Consider the following 14,911-nt stretch of genomic DNA (forward strand, 5'->3'; position numbering starts at 1 on the left):
CTCGGCACATAATATCGGTTTTATTGTTATGTAAAACCGTCATATTAAATGGCAGCTTAATTCACTTACCCTAATCTAGGAAAGGGCGCTTGTTTTGTCCAAATCTAGTCACTACTCTAATGTCTAAGTGTAATCGTTATTTAACCTTTTTAGTGAATTTTTAACAGTTTATAAGCTTAACAATGTTTGATACTTTTGATGTAGGTATCGATAACCGGGGAATGGGTGCCGTGGTCAGCCAAGGTGCCTCAGATCGAGGTGGAGACGCACAAGGTGGCGGCGCCCGACGTGGTGGTGCCCACGCTGGACACGGTGCGCCACGAGGCCTTGCTGTACACCTGGCTCGCTGAACACAAGCCCCTGGGTAACAATTATTTTAGCTTATTGACTCGATGGAACAATTTGAAAATAAAAATATATATAAAAAACAAATATAAAAATACAAGTAAGGGGTTAACTTGTATTTTTATGTTTTAACTTTTTTATTAATTATATAAATGCGAAAGTTTGTATGAATGGATGGACGCTACCTAGTAACTCAAGAACGACTTTATGGATCTGGATGTTTTTGATATAGGTGTATATTGTACCACCTAATCTGTAAGAACACATAAGCTATGAAACAAGTTTTTTTTTATAATCCCCCGCAAACAGAATCGCAAGCGACAGCTAAATAAATTTATTAAAACTTATCTTGCGTTTTTAGTACATTTTAGTTGAGTTTTGTTACGGTGTAAATTCACTGTTAATTTCTTTGTTTAGTTCTGTGCGGTCCGCCTGGCTCCGGTAAGACGATGACGCTGTTCTCTGCGCTACGAGCACTCCCCGACATGGAGGTGGTCGGCCTCAACTTCTCCTCCGCCACCACGCCGGAGCTGCTCCTGAAGACCTTCGATCATTACTGCGAGTATAGGAAGACGCCCAACGGTGTTGTGCTGGCTCCCGTACAGGTATGAGGATTAGTGCTGCACTCAGTGATATTAAATGGCCAATAATTAGTGTCTTGCATTAGAGTAAAAGATATCTACACTAATAAACTCCCACAATGACCACTTAACGAATCAAAATGCGGAAATTATTAGAAGTTTCATATTAAAAACTCGCATAGAACTAAATTTTCCTTCAATACGAAAGCTTTTTTTTTAAATAATAAAGTCGTACCAAGGATACCACACAAAAGACAGATTTGGAGTACTACATATTCTTTTTTTTAGGATTAAAGTGCGTGATCGAAAATGCAAGATTTAATTGTACTAAACTTATCTAATCTTTTATATTGTAGCTCGGTAAATGGCTAGTGCTGTTCTGCGATGAGATCAATCTGCCGGACATGGACCAGTACGGCACGCAGCGAGTCATCTCCTTTTTACGTCAACTCCTCGAGCACAAGGGTTTCTTTAGGGCGTCAGGTAATGTTCATTCCTAGTTTTTATTGTCCAAAATATATAGAATTACTTGCAATTATGGTATTACAAAGCTAATGAAAATTGTGAAGCAAATTTTTGCTTTCATAAATCTTTTTTCTAAAATTGTAGATCATTCGTGGGTGCACTTGGAGCGTATCCAGTTTGTGGGCGCGTGCAACCCGCCCACCGACCCGGGCCGCAAGCCGCTCTCGCACCGCCTGCTCAGACACGTGCCTGTTATATACGTCGACTATCCCGGAGAAACTTCATTAGAACAGGTAACAGATTTATTACCATAGATCGATCAGAATATTTTACTCGGTAGGCACAAGACAAGCCAACTTATAACAACTCACAAGCGAACTCCAGTTAATGCCAAAAGGTGCTTTTTCTACTGTAGCTGTAATGATTTTTCTTTAGCCATTTTCTATGTTCATGTAGGTTTTACATACTTTCTGACAAAACTAACCATCTGGGTCTCTTATTGGGCAATATTTTTCAAGTTTAAAGAGTAATTAGGTGTAATAATTACAAGATTTATAAAAGAGTACAATATGACAAAAATGAAACATCAAAAGTTGCGAAACGACATAATTGATGTTTTCGGTTATGCGTCGAGACGATGAGGAGATAAACCAGAAAGTGTTAAGAAGGATAGTGGATAGCTACAAAGGAAAGAGAAAGACCGAAGAGTACGTATGGATTGTGTGAAAGAGGATATGCTTAAGGGAGTGGATTCAGATATGACGGCTGATAGAGATGTATGGAAGAGCAGCACATACTGCCGACCCTCCGTAAGGGATAAGGGCAAGTTGATGATCTTTTTGGTTATAACAGATCTACGGCACGTTCACGCGCGCCATGCTGCGCATGCAGCCAGCTCTGCGCGGGTACGCGGAGCCGCTGACGCAGGCCATGGTGCATCTCTACCTGGCGTCGCAGGAGCGCTTCACACAGGACATGCAGCCGCACTATGTGTACTCGCCTAGAGAGATGACGAGATGGGTGCGCGGAATATGCGAAGCCATCAGGTAACACATGCAACCTAGTTGGCACGTGGGTAACAACAATACTATCCCGCCTGATGTGCCAACTGAAGCGCGGTTTGATGTTATGTTGGGAGTTAAGAAACCTTTTGTCCAATTTAAGCGCTGGATGCTATACATATAAAAAATTTAAAGTCTATTACATACATAAAATTGTAGTTCTATATGTATATTTTCGTTTGTAGGCCTTTGGACAATCTCAGCGTTGAAGGACTGGTACGTTTGTGGGCGCATGAAGCATTGCGTCTCTTCCAAGATCGTCTTGTTGAAGACTCCGAGAGGCAATGGACTGATGAAAATATTGATACTGTCGCTATGAGATTCTTCCCAGGTATGTAATTTCGTTACTGACTGAAGTTTCTAGATATTTGTTTTATAGGAACTTTGGATGGACAGAAATTGATTACTGTTTTTTTTTAAATAGGTATCAACAAGGATCAAGCTTTGGCTCGTCCAATCTTGTACAGCAACTGGTTGAGTAAAGATTATGTGCCAGTTCAAAGAGACCAACTTCGGGAATATGTCAAAGCTCGCCTAAAGGTAAGAACTACAATTAGTTTCTAGTTATCCCATTCAAGTTTGTTTTGCTGTTAAAATTACTATAAATTACGTGTGTTTTTGTCTTGACGTTTTAAATCAAATACCAAAGTTACATACGCTTATGCCTTATAGTTGGTACATTGGGCGGAGGAAGACTCGTTATCCCGATGTGCCAACTCCAGCAAGTACTATATTATTTTGTTTTCGCAGGTGTTCTACGAGGAGGAGCTGGACGTGCCGCTGGTGCTGTTCGACGAGGTGCTGGACCACGTGCTGCGTATCGACAGGATCTTCCGCCAGCCGCAGGGACACCTGCTGCTCATCGGCGTCTCCGGCGCCGGCAAGACCACGCTCAGCCGATTCGTCGCCTGGATGAATGGACTCAGCATATTCCAAATAAAAGTAAGAACATTTTTTATTTACCTTATCAGTGACTAGCTTTTTTACGCAAATTTGTTCGCGCGGTATTAATTTTTTTTATAATAACTATAGCATATGCTCCACAGTGATAATATCGCTTTTAATGACATAGGTTTTTTGTCAAGCAGGGCAGTAGATTTGAGTTCATTCGTTACTATATTAATATAGAAAGTTATTTAATGGTTACATAAGCGGTTTCTTAGTGTAGATTTACATTTTACACTAAGGAGCATGTCTAGTTACCAAATAACAAGAAAAAGCGAAGAACTGTGACTTTTTCCAATAAATACATAACAATAACGCGATATTTGTTTGTATTACAGGTGCACAACAAGTACACGGGCGCGGACTTCGACGAGGACTTGCGTTCAGTGCTGCGGCGCGCGGGCTGCCGCGATGAGAAGGTGGCCTTCATACTGGACGAGTCCAACGTGCTCGACAGCGGCTTCCTGGAGCGCATGAACACTTTGCTGGCTAACGGAGAGGTCATTTTAATACATACTTATTTTTAATAAAACTATCTTTTTTTGTGTTGATTTTATATGTTTAATTTTACTTCGAATGTTTTGTTTATATTTAATAATTAACTTTCGCCTGCGGCTCCGTCCGCGTGGTATTAAAAAAGACAAAAGTGTGTAGCCTTTTGTTCTTCCAGCCTATCCTCTATCTCTATGTAAAATTTCATCGAAATCCTTTTAGCCGTTTAGATTACAAACTCTAAGAAACATCCAAACTTTTATATTAGTAAGATTTGTATATGTTAAAAGTGAGTAAATTTTAAGATAATAGTGTGTTTGAATGTGTATAAATTATTTGTATTCAGGTGCCCGGATTATTCGAGGGCGATGAGTTCGCAGCATTGATGACTCAATGTAAGGAAGGCGCGCAGAGAGAAGGACTCATGTTGGATTCTAACGACGAATTATATAAATGGTAACTTAACTACTTTATAGTTTAAATCCAAACAGAAATAACAATAGAAAAGTTGTAACAATGTTATTGTGTAGGTTCACCGGCCAAGTGATGCGCAACTTACACGTAGTGTTCACAATGAACCCCTCCTCTGAGGGCCTGAAGGACCGCGCGGCCACCTCGCCCGCGCTCTTCAACAGATGTGTGCTCAACTGGTTCGGAGACTGGAGCGATGGCGCACTATTCCAGGCATGTCTAACTCTTTATAACTCTCGACCTATACTACAGTCGAGTGGATTAAAAGAAAACAATAGCTTAATATTGGCCCTGTGTTTTTCCATATGCTCTACATCTATGTCAAGTTTCATTATGAGATCAGTTGTTTAGGCGGCAAACTCTAACAAACAATTATTCATCTAAACTTTCGCATTAAGATACGTTAAGTGGCCCTTAAATTTTGTTTGGATTTGGTTTCTAATTGTGATATTAGAAACCAAATCTATTAATATTAGTTTTCTAATAATAATACATAACAATTCCATATTTGGATTGTTAAAATTATACATTTTACTTCAACTAAAATTAAGAACACAAAACATTGCTCGGTTTGTCTAATAATTCACTTTAAAGTTTGTTTTTCATTCATATGTCTAATATGAAGTTAATTTTAAAATGTAATATGTGTTGTGTGTTATGTGCTAGTAGTGATTAGAGCTCTGTGTATGTATGTACGAAGGTGGGCAAGGAGTTCACGCGGCGCATGGATCTGGAGTGCGCGGAGTATGTGTCGCCGGCGGAGTTCCCCGCGGCGTGCGGCGAGCTGGGCGCGCGGCCCTCGCACCGCGACGCCGTCGTCAATGCCTGCGTCTATGTGCACCAGACGCTGCACCGCGCCAACGCGCGTCTCGCCAAGCGCGCCAACCGCACCATGGCCATCACGCCCAGGTCACCACTCGCCACACGCCACACGCCACACGCCACTCGCCACACAACACTTGCCACACACCACTCGCCACTCGCCACACACCACACACCACACACCACTCGCCACACACCACACACCACTCGCCACACACCACACACCACTAGTCACTCGCCACACACCACACACCACTCGCCACACACCACTAGCCACTCGCCACTCGCCACACACCATTTTGTATCTAAAGTTTAAACAAATAAATAAAATTTGTCTTTGGCTTATTCTACATTTAAATCCGTATTCCACTAATGCGATTATTCTATATACAAATTCGAGAAGTCTTGTTTAGATTTTTTTTTAATTTAATTTTTGTTGAGTACCGATTTATGTGTAACGTGAGCTTATAATATTTCAGACACTACCTGGACTTCATCCAGCAAATGGTGAAGCTGTACGCGGAGAAGCGCGCCGACTTGGAGGAGCAGCAGCTGCACCTCAACGTGGGGCTCGGCAAGATCGCGGAGACGGTGGAGCAGGTCGAGGAGATGCAGAAGAGCCTCGCCGTCAAGTCGCAGGTACGATTTAATATTCAACTAAACAAATTTAACGAAATGTACACTAATTCTTTTAACGTTTCAAAATGTTCTTAATTTTTTTTAGTAAACTGTAATTAATCAATGCAAGTGTTTTTGAATTAAATTTTATGTTTAGATATTACCTTTAAGCTAGAAACTAAATTCACTTGTTAATAAGTATTTTTTAAATGTTAATTGCAGGAGCTACAAGCAAAGAACGAAGCGGCGAATGCGAAATTACGTCAAATGATCAAAGATCAGCATGAAGCGGAAAAGAAGAAAGTGGAAAGTCAGGAAATTCAGGTTTGATTTTATGACAATTTTAGTTTAAATTAATTTTATGCTACAAAAAATACTACTTTTAATTAATGCTTTTTAAGGCACTGTTCATAACTGTTTTATTCTGTACAAACTGTTGCTCACAGTAATTTTTTTTGATGCGGTTTTCGTCATGAGTTACACAAATACATCATTTTCGCTTAATCTGGAATTCATACAGATACACCAATTTTATTATTTGTATATATGTATTTAATTATTCTTGGGGCGCGGCAGTGTTTCTACTGTAGAGAAGCATAAACGATGATTTTTTTCAAATTTCCCTTTTCTAAATGTAAAATTGGTTTAATTTTTTCTAATTTATTTTACTGTAATGTGTACTTAAGTTTTGCTTGTATGTCAGGTTGCGTTAGAAAAGCAGACAAAGGAAATCGAAGCGAAACGTCGAGATGTGATGGCGGACCTCGCGCAAGTGGAGCCCGCTGTCATTGAAGCGCAAAACGGTTTGATTTATTTCATTTATATTATCAACTATTTCCCTATCATTATGTTGTTCCTTTGTAATTGTAAGCAACAATTTGAGTTATTAATTTCAGTATTTGCTTAGTAGTGAAAGTTTATGGATTATTAAAGATTCTTCTTATTTTAAAAAAACAACAATTTATTCTACAGTAACATTGTAAGTAATAACTGTTTGTCTCTATTGATTGAAAATGAGAAAGTAAGAAGAATCGAATCTGATTTTTTTTACATTATTCTCCCTTGTATATATAAATTAGTTTGTGATATTTTTATGTGTTACTACGACGATTAGTGTGTTGCTAAAGTGTGCTAAATAATAAATTTAACGTATTCCAGCGATACATTAGCGTTAGACAACAATGAATAATGTTTTCCGCTTACAATAATTAGGTAGGCTGTTCCTTGTTCCAAATGAAGACTAAATATAGTACCAATGTATAAAAAACAATGACAATGTATAAAAAACTTTAACATCGTGACTATATTAACTGGTTAAATACAATTATATCTTTGATAGCTGTCGATTGCAACTTCATCCACGTAAAATTAGAATAAAATGTAGCCGATGCTACTCAGCTATACCTGCTATCAGCTATCAGCTATTTAATAGTAACAGAATTTTTGAAATCGGCCCAGTAGTTTCCAAGTTATTTCAAATCATACAAAAATAAAAATGTTAATATCTCACTAATATTATAAATGCAAAAGGTTAGATGGTAAGATGGATGTTTGTTAGAGTTTATAGCCAAAACGGCTGAATGGATCTCTACGAAATTTGACATAGACGTAGAGGATAGTCTGGAAGAACACATAGGCTATCCACTTTTGTTTTTTCTTTATTTCACGCGGACGGAGTCGCGGGTGAAGGCTATCAGTATCAGTAAAGGGACGTTTCAATGTTACAAAATGTCGTTCATTTGGAATGGGAATCAGTGTTGTGTAAGACGTAGTATAATGTGATGGTGGGCGGACAGCGGTGCGCTCCATCAAGAAGCAGCAGCTGGTGGAGGTGCGCTCGATGGCCAACCCGCCCTCGGTGGTGAAGATGGCGCTCGAGTCCATCTGCACGCTTCTCGGGGAAAAAGGGGACACGTGGAAGGGAATCCGCTCCGTCGTTATGAAGGACAACTTCATATCCACTATTGTTAACTTCGAGACTGAGAATATCACGTTAGTGTTGCAAGTTTTTGTCACGCAATTTAGCATGTTGTTTGCAGTTATACGACGCGCTTTGTTTTTAAAAGATTTTTTTTTTATATAAACAACATGCTATCTTGTTAATGTAAGCTGAAGTGTTTTTATATAATTTTTTCATGTATCATCATTAGATAGCAAGCGTACGTTTTCTCAGTCTTTGTATATTTATTGGCAAAAACATTGTAGCGTATTCGACCCTTAGTTTTATTATTTCGATGTATTTAGTTGATCATACTTGAGCAGTGTCGTTTAGATCGTCATGTTCGCAGCATCGTCGGTGAATGATTATTTAGAATGTTCTACAATAATAAACAATGTATATAACGCTAAGCTTGTTTGCATATGTCTTGTTTTAATATGAAATGTTAAATAACGCTATGTACCTCTTGTATGTAATTAAAACGGCATCTACGTAGGGCACACTAATGACAATGTGACTAACAACGCTAAGCATACGCGGACGTGCGCTCGGCGACGCAACCTCGCTAACAGCCTTTGTCTCTCTCTTTTTCGTACTGTCCTCTCGCTTCGCGCTGGTGGCGGCCGCGACGCGCACCCGGCGCCCGACACCACCGTTACACTGTACAGCCGTCAAATCTATTAAGAAGCAGCATTTGGTGGAAGTGCGCTCTATGGGGAACCCGCCGGCGATTGTGAAAGTGGCCCTCGAGTCGATATGTCTGCTGCTCGGAGAGAATGCCACCGACTGGAAGGCCATCCGCGCCGTCATCATGCGCGAGAACTTCATCAACAGCATCGTCTCCAACTTCTCCACCGAGGACATCACGTGAGCACCGCCGCTTCTATACCCCGCCCCACAACAACACCTCCCCTTGTTTGTGTCTCGTCATGAATTTGTCCCTTCCATCTCTCCCCCGTTCAATGCCAAAAATTAAACACGTTTTTTCAGAATGTTAATCACAGTTTAGTTTCCTATTTTTTTCTTTGGAATTAAACATATTATTCGATGCTTTTTATTCATATAGTTTTATTAATTTTACATATTTATATTTTCATCGTTTTCCATTTTTTTTTAGTAAAGCCTCATTTTACCAGCTTTTATTTTCTTTTATCCATATTACTTAGTAATTTACTTTGCAATTGCCCTTATTTCAACAAAATTGAAACACAGGTTTTTTACATATAATTTTATATCGTTCCTAATAAATATTTGTGTGAAGATCACCACAATCCTTGTCCCTATCCAAAGAATTTCGTTTTTATTCTAATGGTGGTGGCGTAGCCTTGGATACCATCAGAATTTTGAAGAGGAAAATGACTCACAGAGACTGGTTGATGATAACTACATCAAATGTATTAAAATAAACAATGACAAAACATCAAATAATAATATCGACATTAAATAAGTACAAAATTAAGTTACCTAATCTTTTCACTAACACTCATAAATTGTTAAATGTCTTATGACTGATGGTATCATTTTGAATTTTTCATAGCATGAACAACTGAAAATGGTTTCTTTTACTTTTTGCGTGTTTTATTTATGCTTAAGCGTGCTTTTTGCATGATACAGCGAGCATACATGTTTGAAGCGACGGGTAAAATCTTTTTTATATCTTTGTCAATCTTTTTATTCTTTTCTTTTTAAAGATTTTACCCGTTACTGATATTAATGGCATGATCTTGGTGATGGTTAATTAACTTGTATGCAGATTTTTATTAACATGAAAAATACATTAACAAAATATTTGATTATTGCATAAAAGTGATCAATTTTGAACCCATATAAGTGATACGAATTCAGTATTCACTTTAATACACGTTGCGATTTTTTACTGCATGAATGTATTTGCCAATAAATAATATTCATTGACATAATACACCAAGAAAGCCGTTAAAATAATGACAAATGACTGGCTTATTGTTTTCGTCCATATTTCATCTTTTTATTTGTTTGCTATCTATAATGTCATACATAAGACATTGAATGATTTTTCTCCTACACGTGGTTTTGGTTGGGGTAAGTGATGTCCAATATCCCGGTGTAAAGTCAATATATTGTGCATGACTTGTGATTGGACGGATTTTTAAATGACGTGGTGTGGAGGTACCTTTTTCACGTTTGTATATTTCATTATAAATGTATATTTGTGGGAATCAATACTAATCATTTGTACTATGTGCCAGTGACGATGTCCGCGAGAAAATGAGGACTCGCTACCTCAGCAATCCGGATTACAACTTTGAGAAAGTAAACAGAGCAAGTATGGCTTGTGGTCCTATGGTCAAATGGGCTATCGCTCAGGTAATTTATATGTTTGATATAATGATATAACTCACGCATCAAATTTTTATTTTTTAATCTATTTTTCTCAATCTATTCAACAATCTAATTTCTTTTCAAATAAAATTTCAGATTGAATATGCGGATATGTTGAAGCGGGTTGAACCTTTACGTAATGAGTTAAAGGCACTAGAAGACCAAGCTCAGACCAATGTGACTGCTGGCAACGACGTGCGAGAACTCATTGAACAGTTGGAGAAATCTATCGCCTCGTACAAGGAGGAGTACGCACAACTCATCAGCCAGGCACAGGCTATTAAAACAGATCTTGAAAATGTACAAGCAAAGGTAAAGAGGCTTCTTTTAACTTGTATGAAAATCAATGAATTACTTTGTAAGCAAAATTTGTTTTTTTATATTATAATGTGGCAAACGAGCAAGCGGCCACTTGAATCCACTGAAATGGCGAAGCGACCGCTGCCCATAGACATCCACAATTGTAGATGTGTTGCCTACCCTTCATCGCACACGCGAGGAGACGCACATGAAGAAGATATTTCCTCTTTCTATGCTTCTCCTGCACCGTCGAATCCACTTTGTTCTCATCCTTTCCTCTTAAGAAAAGGATGGAAAGGAACTAAAATTATTTTTGTTTCGATGTAAGATCAAAAATAAAATTAATATTTGAATTCTATAAACAATATTAAATGTCGAATATCAAGTGTGTATAAAAGCATTGTTTCTTTTAATGTTTTTAGCTCCTAATAATTAGTTTAACACTTTTATGCAGGTGGACAGGTCGATAGCGTTACTGAAGAGTTTGGTGATAGAGCGCGAGCGCTGGGAGGCGAGCTCGGAGACGTTCCGCTCGCAGATGAGTACCATCGTCGGTGATGTGTTGCTCTCCGCTGCGTTTATCGCATACGGTGGCTACTTTGATCAGCATGTAAGTTACGTCTTTATCGTTGCTTTGATTGGTTCAACAATCCATACGAGTAGCAACTGACAGACTGTCGAAGGAAACTTAAAACGCTTGCCTCTCTTTTAAACATCTAAATTGTTACACCATACGTTCGTGTAGTTTTAATGTTATTACTCTACTGTAAAATTCACCTTTTGTACATACTTAACTTTACGTAGGGACTGACTTATATACACACTAGGGCTATCGTTATCGCGGCAGTCAAAAAATACACTTTATGTTCAAACATCACATCTTTATTCAAGTGTATACATATTTACAATATAATTCTTTTCTACTATTACATCTTTACTCGTGAACACTTTCCGCGCTTTCCTTATTTCACTCCATTTCTTATACTAAAGTAGACAAAAGTCTTGGCCAGTATGATCTTTGGCTGTATACAAACTCTTTGTCAGCCAAAGAGGTTGGATTCTGTATTAAACACTATCATTGTTTCATCCAAATTTGATGAAAGGGAAGGCAATATTCCTAATCGAGTTGTTGCGACATTGGAGCATATAATGTTGCTTATTGTTTGTGTTTTCAGTACCGTCAGCACCTGTTCTCTACGTGGACGAGTCACTTAGCGGCGGCTAGCATCAAATACCGCGCGGACATCGCGCGCACCGAGTACCTGTCCAACCCTGACGAGCGGCTGCGCTGGCAGGCCAACGCGCTGCCCACTGACGAGCTATGTGTTGAAAATGCCATCATGCTCAAGGTAAATGACATTTTTTTTAAGTACAACCACAACATATATATACACATACAAATAGTTAAACAGTTTTGGATTTTATATATGTATATGTATATGTAAATGCTGACGTACATAACATTAAATAATCATGAATTTGGTTCCTTAAGCCGTAGTATACCAAAATGTACACTAAGTGACACCCTTAGTTGATATTAGACGACTTATGTATATGTAATGATCTGAAAGTGATGTAAATTTATGTAAGACACTCGACACTTAAAACTAAAGCTCAATAAGGGTCGTCTTTCGGAACCTATTTGAGTATTTATTACTAATTTTCGCTTGCGTCTTCGTCAAGGGAAATAAAATTTGTAACATATATAGCATATGTTACCTATTGTTGACGTAGCTTTTTATTGGTGAAAGGTTTTTTAAAGTCAGCCCGGTAGTTTTTGAGTTCTATCGAAATACAAAAATTCAAATCTTTCCTTTTTATAATATAATAAATACTGGCAATGACAATGTTTATTATTACAATTTTTCAGCGCTTCAACCGCTATCCACTAATCATAGACCCGTCAGGACAAGCGACGGAGTTCATAATGCGAGAGTTCAACGAACGCAAGATCACAAAGACCTCATTCCTTGATGACTCCTTCAGGAAGAATTTGGAATCGGCGCTACGTTTCGGCAACCCCCTGCTTGTTCAGGTTAGTACCGTCATCAATTTTTAACATATTTACCAAAAAGTTAAGTTTACCCCTCATACTCATTATTTTTAGCTAGATGACCTTTAGCTAGTCTTTAGTGTAGGAAAATATCTGTTTATTGGATTTTTGTGTTTTGTTTGAGGTCTGTATATTGTTGTTTTTCGTACTATAGGATGTGGAGAACTACGACCCCATCCTGAACCCGGTGCTGAACCGCGAGCTGCGGCGCACGGGCGGCCGCGTGCTCATCACCCTCGGCGACCAGGACATTGATCTCAGTCCATCCTTCGTTATATTCCTCAGCACAAGGTATGTGTATACGTTATTACCACCCCTTAAAACATTACATGGTATAAAGAGAAACAAATTCGACACAAAAAGCTTGATTAAACACTTAAGAACGCACTCATTGACTAAACTACCGCACAACGGTTTAGTTTCGCTTTGATTCCTATGAGCTTATATGTAGGTGTGCACACTATCCTCTTTACAGTTGTGCAACTAAATAATAGGCAATATGCATATGACGCTAAATTGTACCAAACTTTTTTTAAGTATACTTTATTATTATAAAAACAGTCCTGCAAAGATTTTTTAAAATATAATGTGATTTAGTGGCAAAATTTAATCATTAAAAAGTGTCTTTTTTAAAATTCCCTCGTTAAGTTCTAAAACAAGCAAGTGGCTTATATCATATTTAGTGTTATGAGTTGAGTTTGCCTATACGTTATTAATGTTTTAAATAATATTGTTTGATTGTTGCTTAGGGACCCGACGGTGGAGTTTCCGCCGGACATGTGTTCGCGTGTGACGTTCGTGAACTTCACGGTGACGCGGTCGTCGCTGCAGTCGCAGTGCCTGCATCGCGTGCTTAAAGCGGAGCGCCCAGATATCGATACCAAACGATCTGATCTACTCAAACTGCAAGGTAATATAATCATTTATTATAGAAGAAATTTATAATGCTGAATAATCTGAACATCGCGCAAGTCCCTGCTATGAACACAATTCTATGTATACGGGGGCATAAAAAATGTAGACGCTGGTTCTAATGATAGACTTTTATTCTTCTAAAATAATTAATTTGTAAATAGTTTAAAACGCACTCGGTAAACACGCTGGACTCAATAACAAATTCCTTAAGCATAATTTAATTTTTTTTTTAGCTAACAGATATAAATATCTATTGCTCTTTCTATTAACAATAAATAAATAAAAAGTCTCTCGTTAATCTATATTAATATTATAAAGAAGAAAGATTTGTGTTTTTGTCTATTTGTATGTGTTGAAATAACTCAAACACTACTGAGCCGATATTAAAAATTCTTTCACCGTTAGAAAGGTAATTTATTTGTGGGTTACATAGACTTTTTTCTATTTGTTACTTTTACACTGACGAAGTCGAGAGCAATAACGAGTTAAATTCATGAATAAAATAATTCCCACAGGCGAGTTCCATCTTAGATTGCGACAACTGGAGAAGTCTCTGCTGCAAGCGCTCAATGACGCGAAGGGCAAGATTCTGGACGACGACTCCGTTATCGCTACGCTAGAGACACTCAAGAAGGAAGCCGATGATATTGGACAGAAGGTCAACTACGGTTTTTGCAAATACTTGTACTTAAATTGTATCGTTTTTGTATAACAGACTAATTTCAATTATAATTAACAGGTGGAAGAAACAGACAAGGTTATAGCTGAAATTGAAACCGTCAGTCAGCAGTACCTCCCGCTATCACAAGTAAGTTAATATAAAAAGAATATACATGAATAATTTCCAAACGCCGGTTAACAATTTAATCATTCTTATCTTTTCAGGCGTGCAGCAGTATCTACTTTACTATGGAGTCTCTAAACCAAGTTCACTTCTTGTATCAATATTCGTTGAAAATGTTCCTGGACATCTTTAGCTCTGTGCTGGTGTGTCCGGCGCTCAGCGGCGTCACTGACTACACCGCGAGGTTGAATACCATCACCGAGGAACTATTTACGGTATGCTGTTGCTAAGTAATTTCACATAAATTACATGAAATAATGATTAATTATGAATGGTGATTGAATTGAAACAACCATTTAGGATATATTTTTATATTACTATAAATATATTAGCTGTTGCTCGCGACATCGTTTACGTAGAATTTTTTAAAGTAAAATAAAAGTATAGCCTATGTTCCTTATTGATAACGTAGCTTTTTAATTATGAAAGAATTTTTAAAATCAGTCTCAGTTAGTCAGTTATTACAATACATACAAAAATCTAAAAATACTAATCTTTCCTCTTTATAACACTAGTTTAGATAAACCAGCACTTGACCAATCCCTCCTAGATTTAAGTAAAAATGTGGTCGATAGTTACATAAGGTAAATACTTATAAAATTGTATTTATATAAAAAAATGTGAATTGTCAGGCGGTGTACGAGCGCGTGGCGCGCGGCATGCTGCACACGGACCGGCTGACGTTCGCGCTGCTGCTGT

The 14,911-nt window shown here is 38.0% G+C and overlaps 1 protein-coding gene across 1 annotated transcript in view; it reads left to right on the top strand.

The window, feature by feature from the left end:
* Window positions 1-14,911, top strand: part of LOC106104707 (dynein heavy chain, cytoplasmic) — a 47,599-nt gene that overhangs the window by 24,511 nt on the left and 8,177 nt on the right. Inside the window, exons 52-78 of the mRNA XM_013284834.1 lie at window positions 205-364; window positions 763-950; window positions 1,283-1,409; window positions 1,536-1,684; window positions 2,244-2,437; window positions 2,638-2,783; window positions 2,877-2,992; window positions 3,203-3,394; window positions 3,736-3,897; window positions 4,236-4,345; window positions 4,420-4,573; window positions 5,061-5,269; window positions 5,662-5,821; window positions 6,023-6,124; window positions 6,504-6,603; window positions 8,408-8,606; window positions 9,968-10,085; window positions 10,197-10,412; window positions 10,855-11,010; window positions 11,576-11,749; window positions 12,271-12,435; window positions 12,608-12,744; window positions 13,203-13,363; window positions 13,884-14,026; window positions 14,108-14,176; window positions 14,254-14,427; window positions 14,845-14,909. Coding sequence (XP_013140288.1) covers window positions 205-364; window positions 763-950; window positions 1,283-1,409; window positions 1,536-1,684; window positions 2,244-2,437; window positions 2,638-2,783; window positions 2,877-2,992; window positions 3,203-3,394; window positions 3,736-3,897; window positions 4,236-4,345; window positions 4,420-4,573; window positions 5,061-5,269; window positions 5,662-5,821; window positions 6,023-6,124; window positions 6,504-6,603; window positions 8,408-8,606; window positions 9,968-10,085; window positions 10,197-10,412; window positions 10,855-11,010; window positions 11,576-11,749; window positions 12,271-12,435; window positions 12,608-12,744; window positions 13,203-13,363; window positions 13,884-14,026; window positions 14,108-14,176; window positions 14,254-14,427; window positions 14,845-14,909 — 4,046 coding nt within the window. The remainder of the gene's footprint in view (window positions 1-204; window positions 365-762; window positions 951-1,282; window positions 1,410-1,535; window positions 1,685-2,243; window positions 2,438-2,637; window positions 2,784-2,876; window positions 2,993-3,202; window positions 3,395-3,735; window positions 3,898-4,235; window positions 4,346-4,419; window positions 4,574-5,060; window positions 5,270-5,661; window positions 5,822-6,022; window positions 6,125-6,503; window positions 6,604-8,407; window positions 8,607-9,967; window positions 10,086-10,196; window positions 10,413-10,854; window positions 11,011-11,575; window positions 11,750-12,270; window positions 12,436-12,607; window positions 12,745-13,202; window positions 13,364-13,883; window positions 14,027-14,107; window positions 14,177-14,253; window positions 14,428-14,844; window positions 14,910-14,911) is intronic.

The sequence above is a fragment of the Papilio polytes genome, unplaced genomic scaffold (assembly GCF_000836215.1).
Source record: "Papilio polytes unplaced genomic scaffold, Ppol_1.0 DF823399.1, whole genome shotgun sequence".
NCBI lineage: Eukaryota > Metazoa > Arthropoda > Insecta > Lepidoptera > Papilionidae > Papilio > Papilio polytes.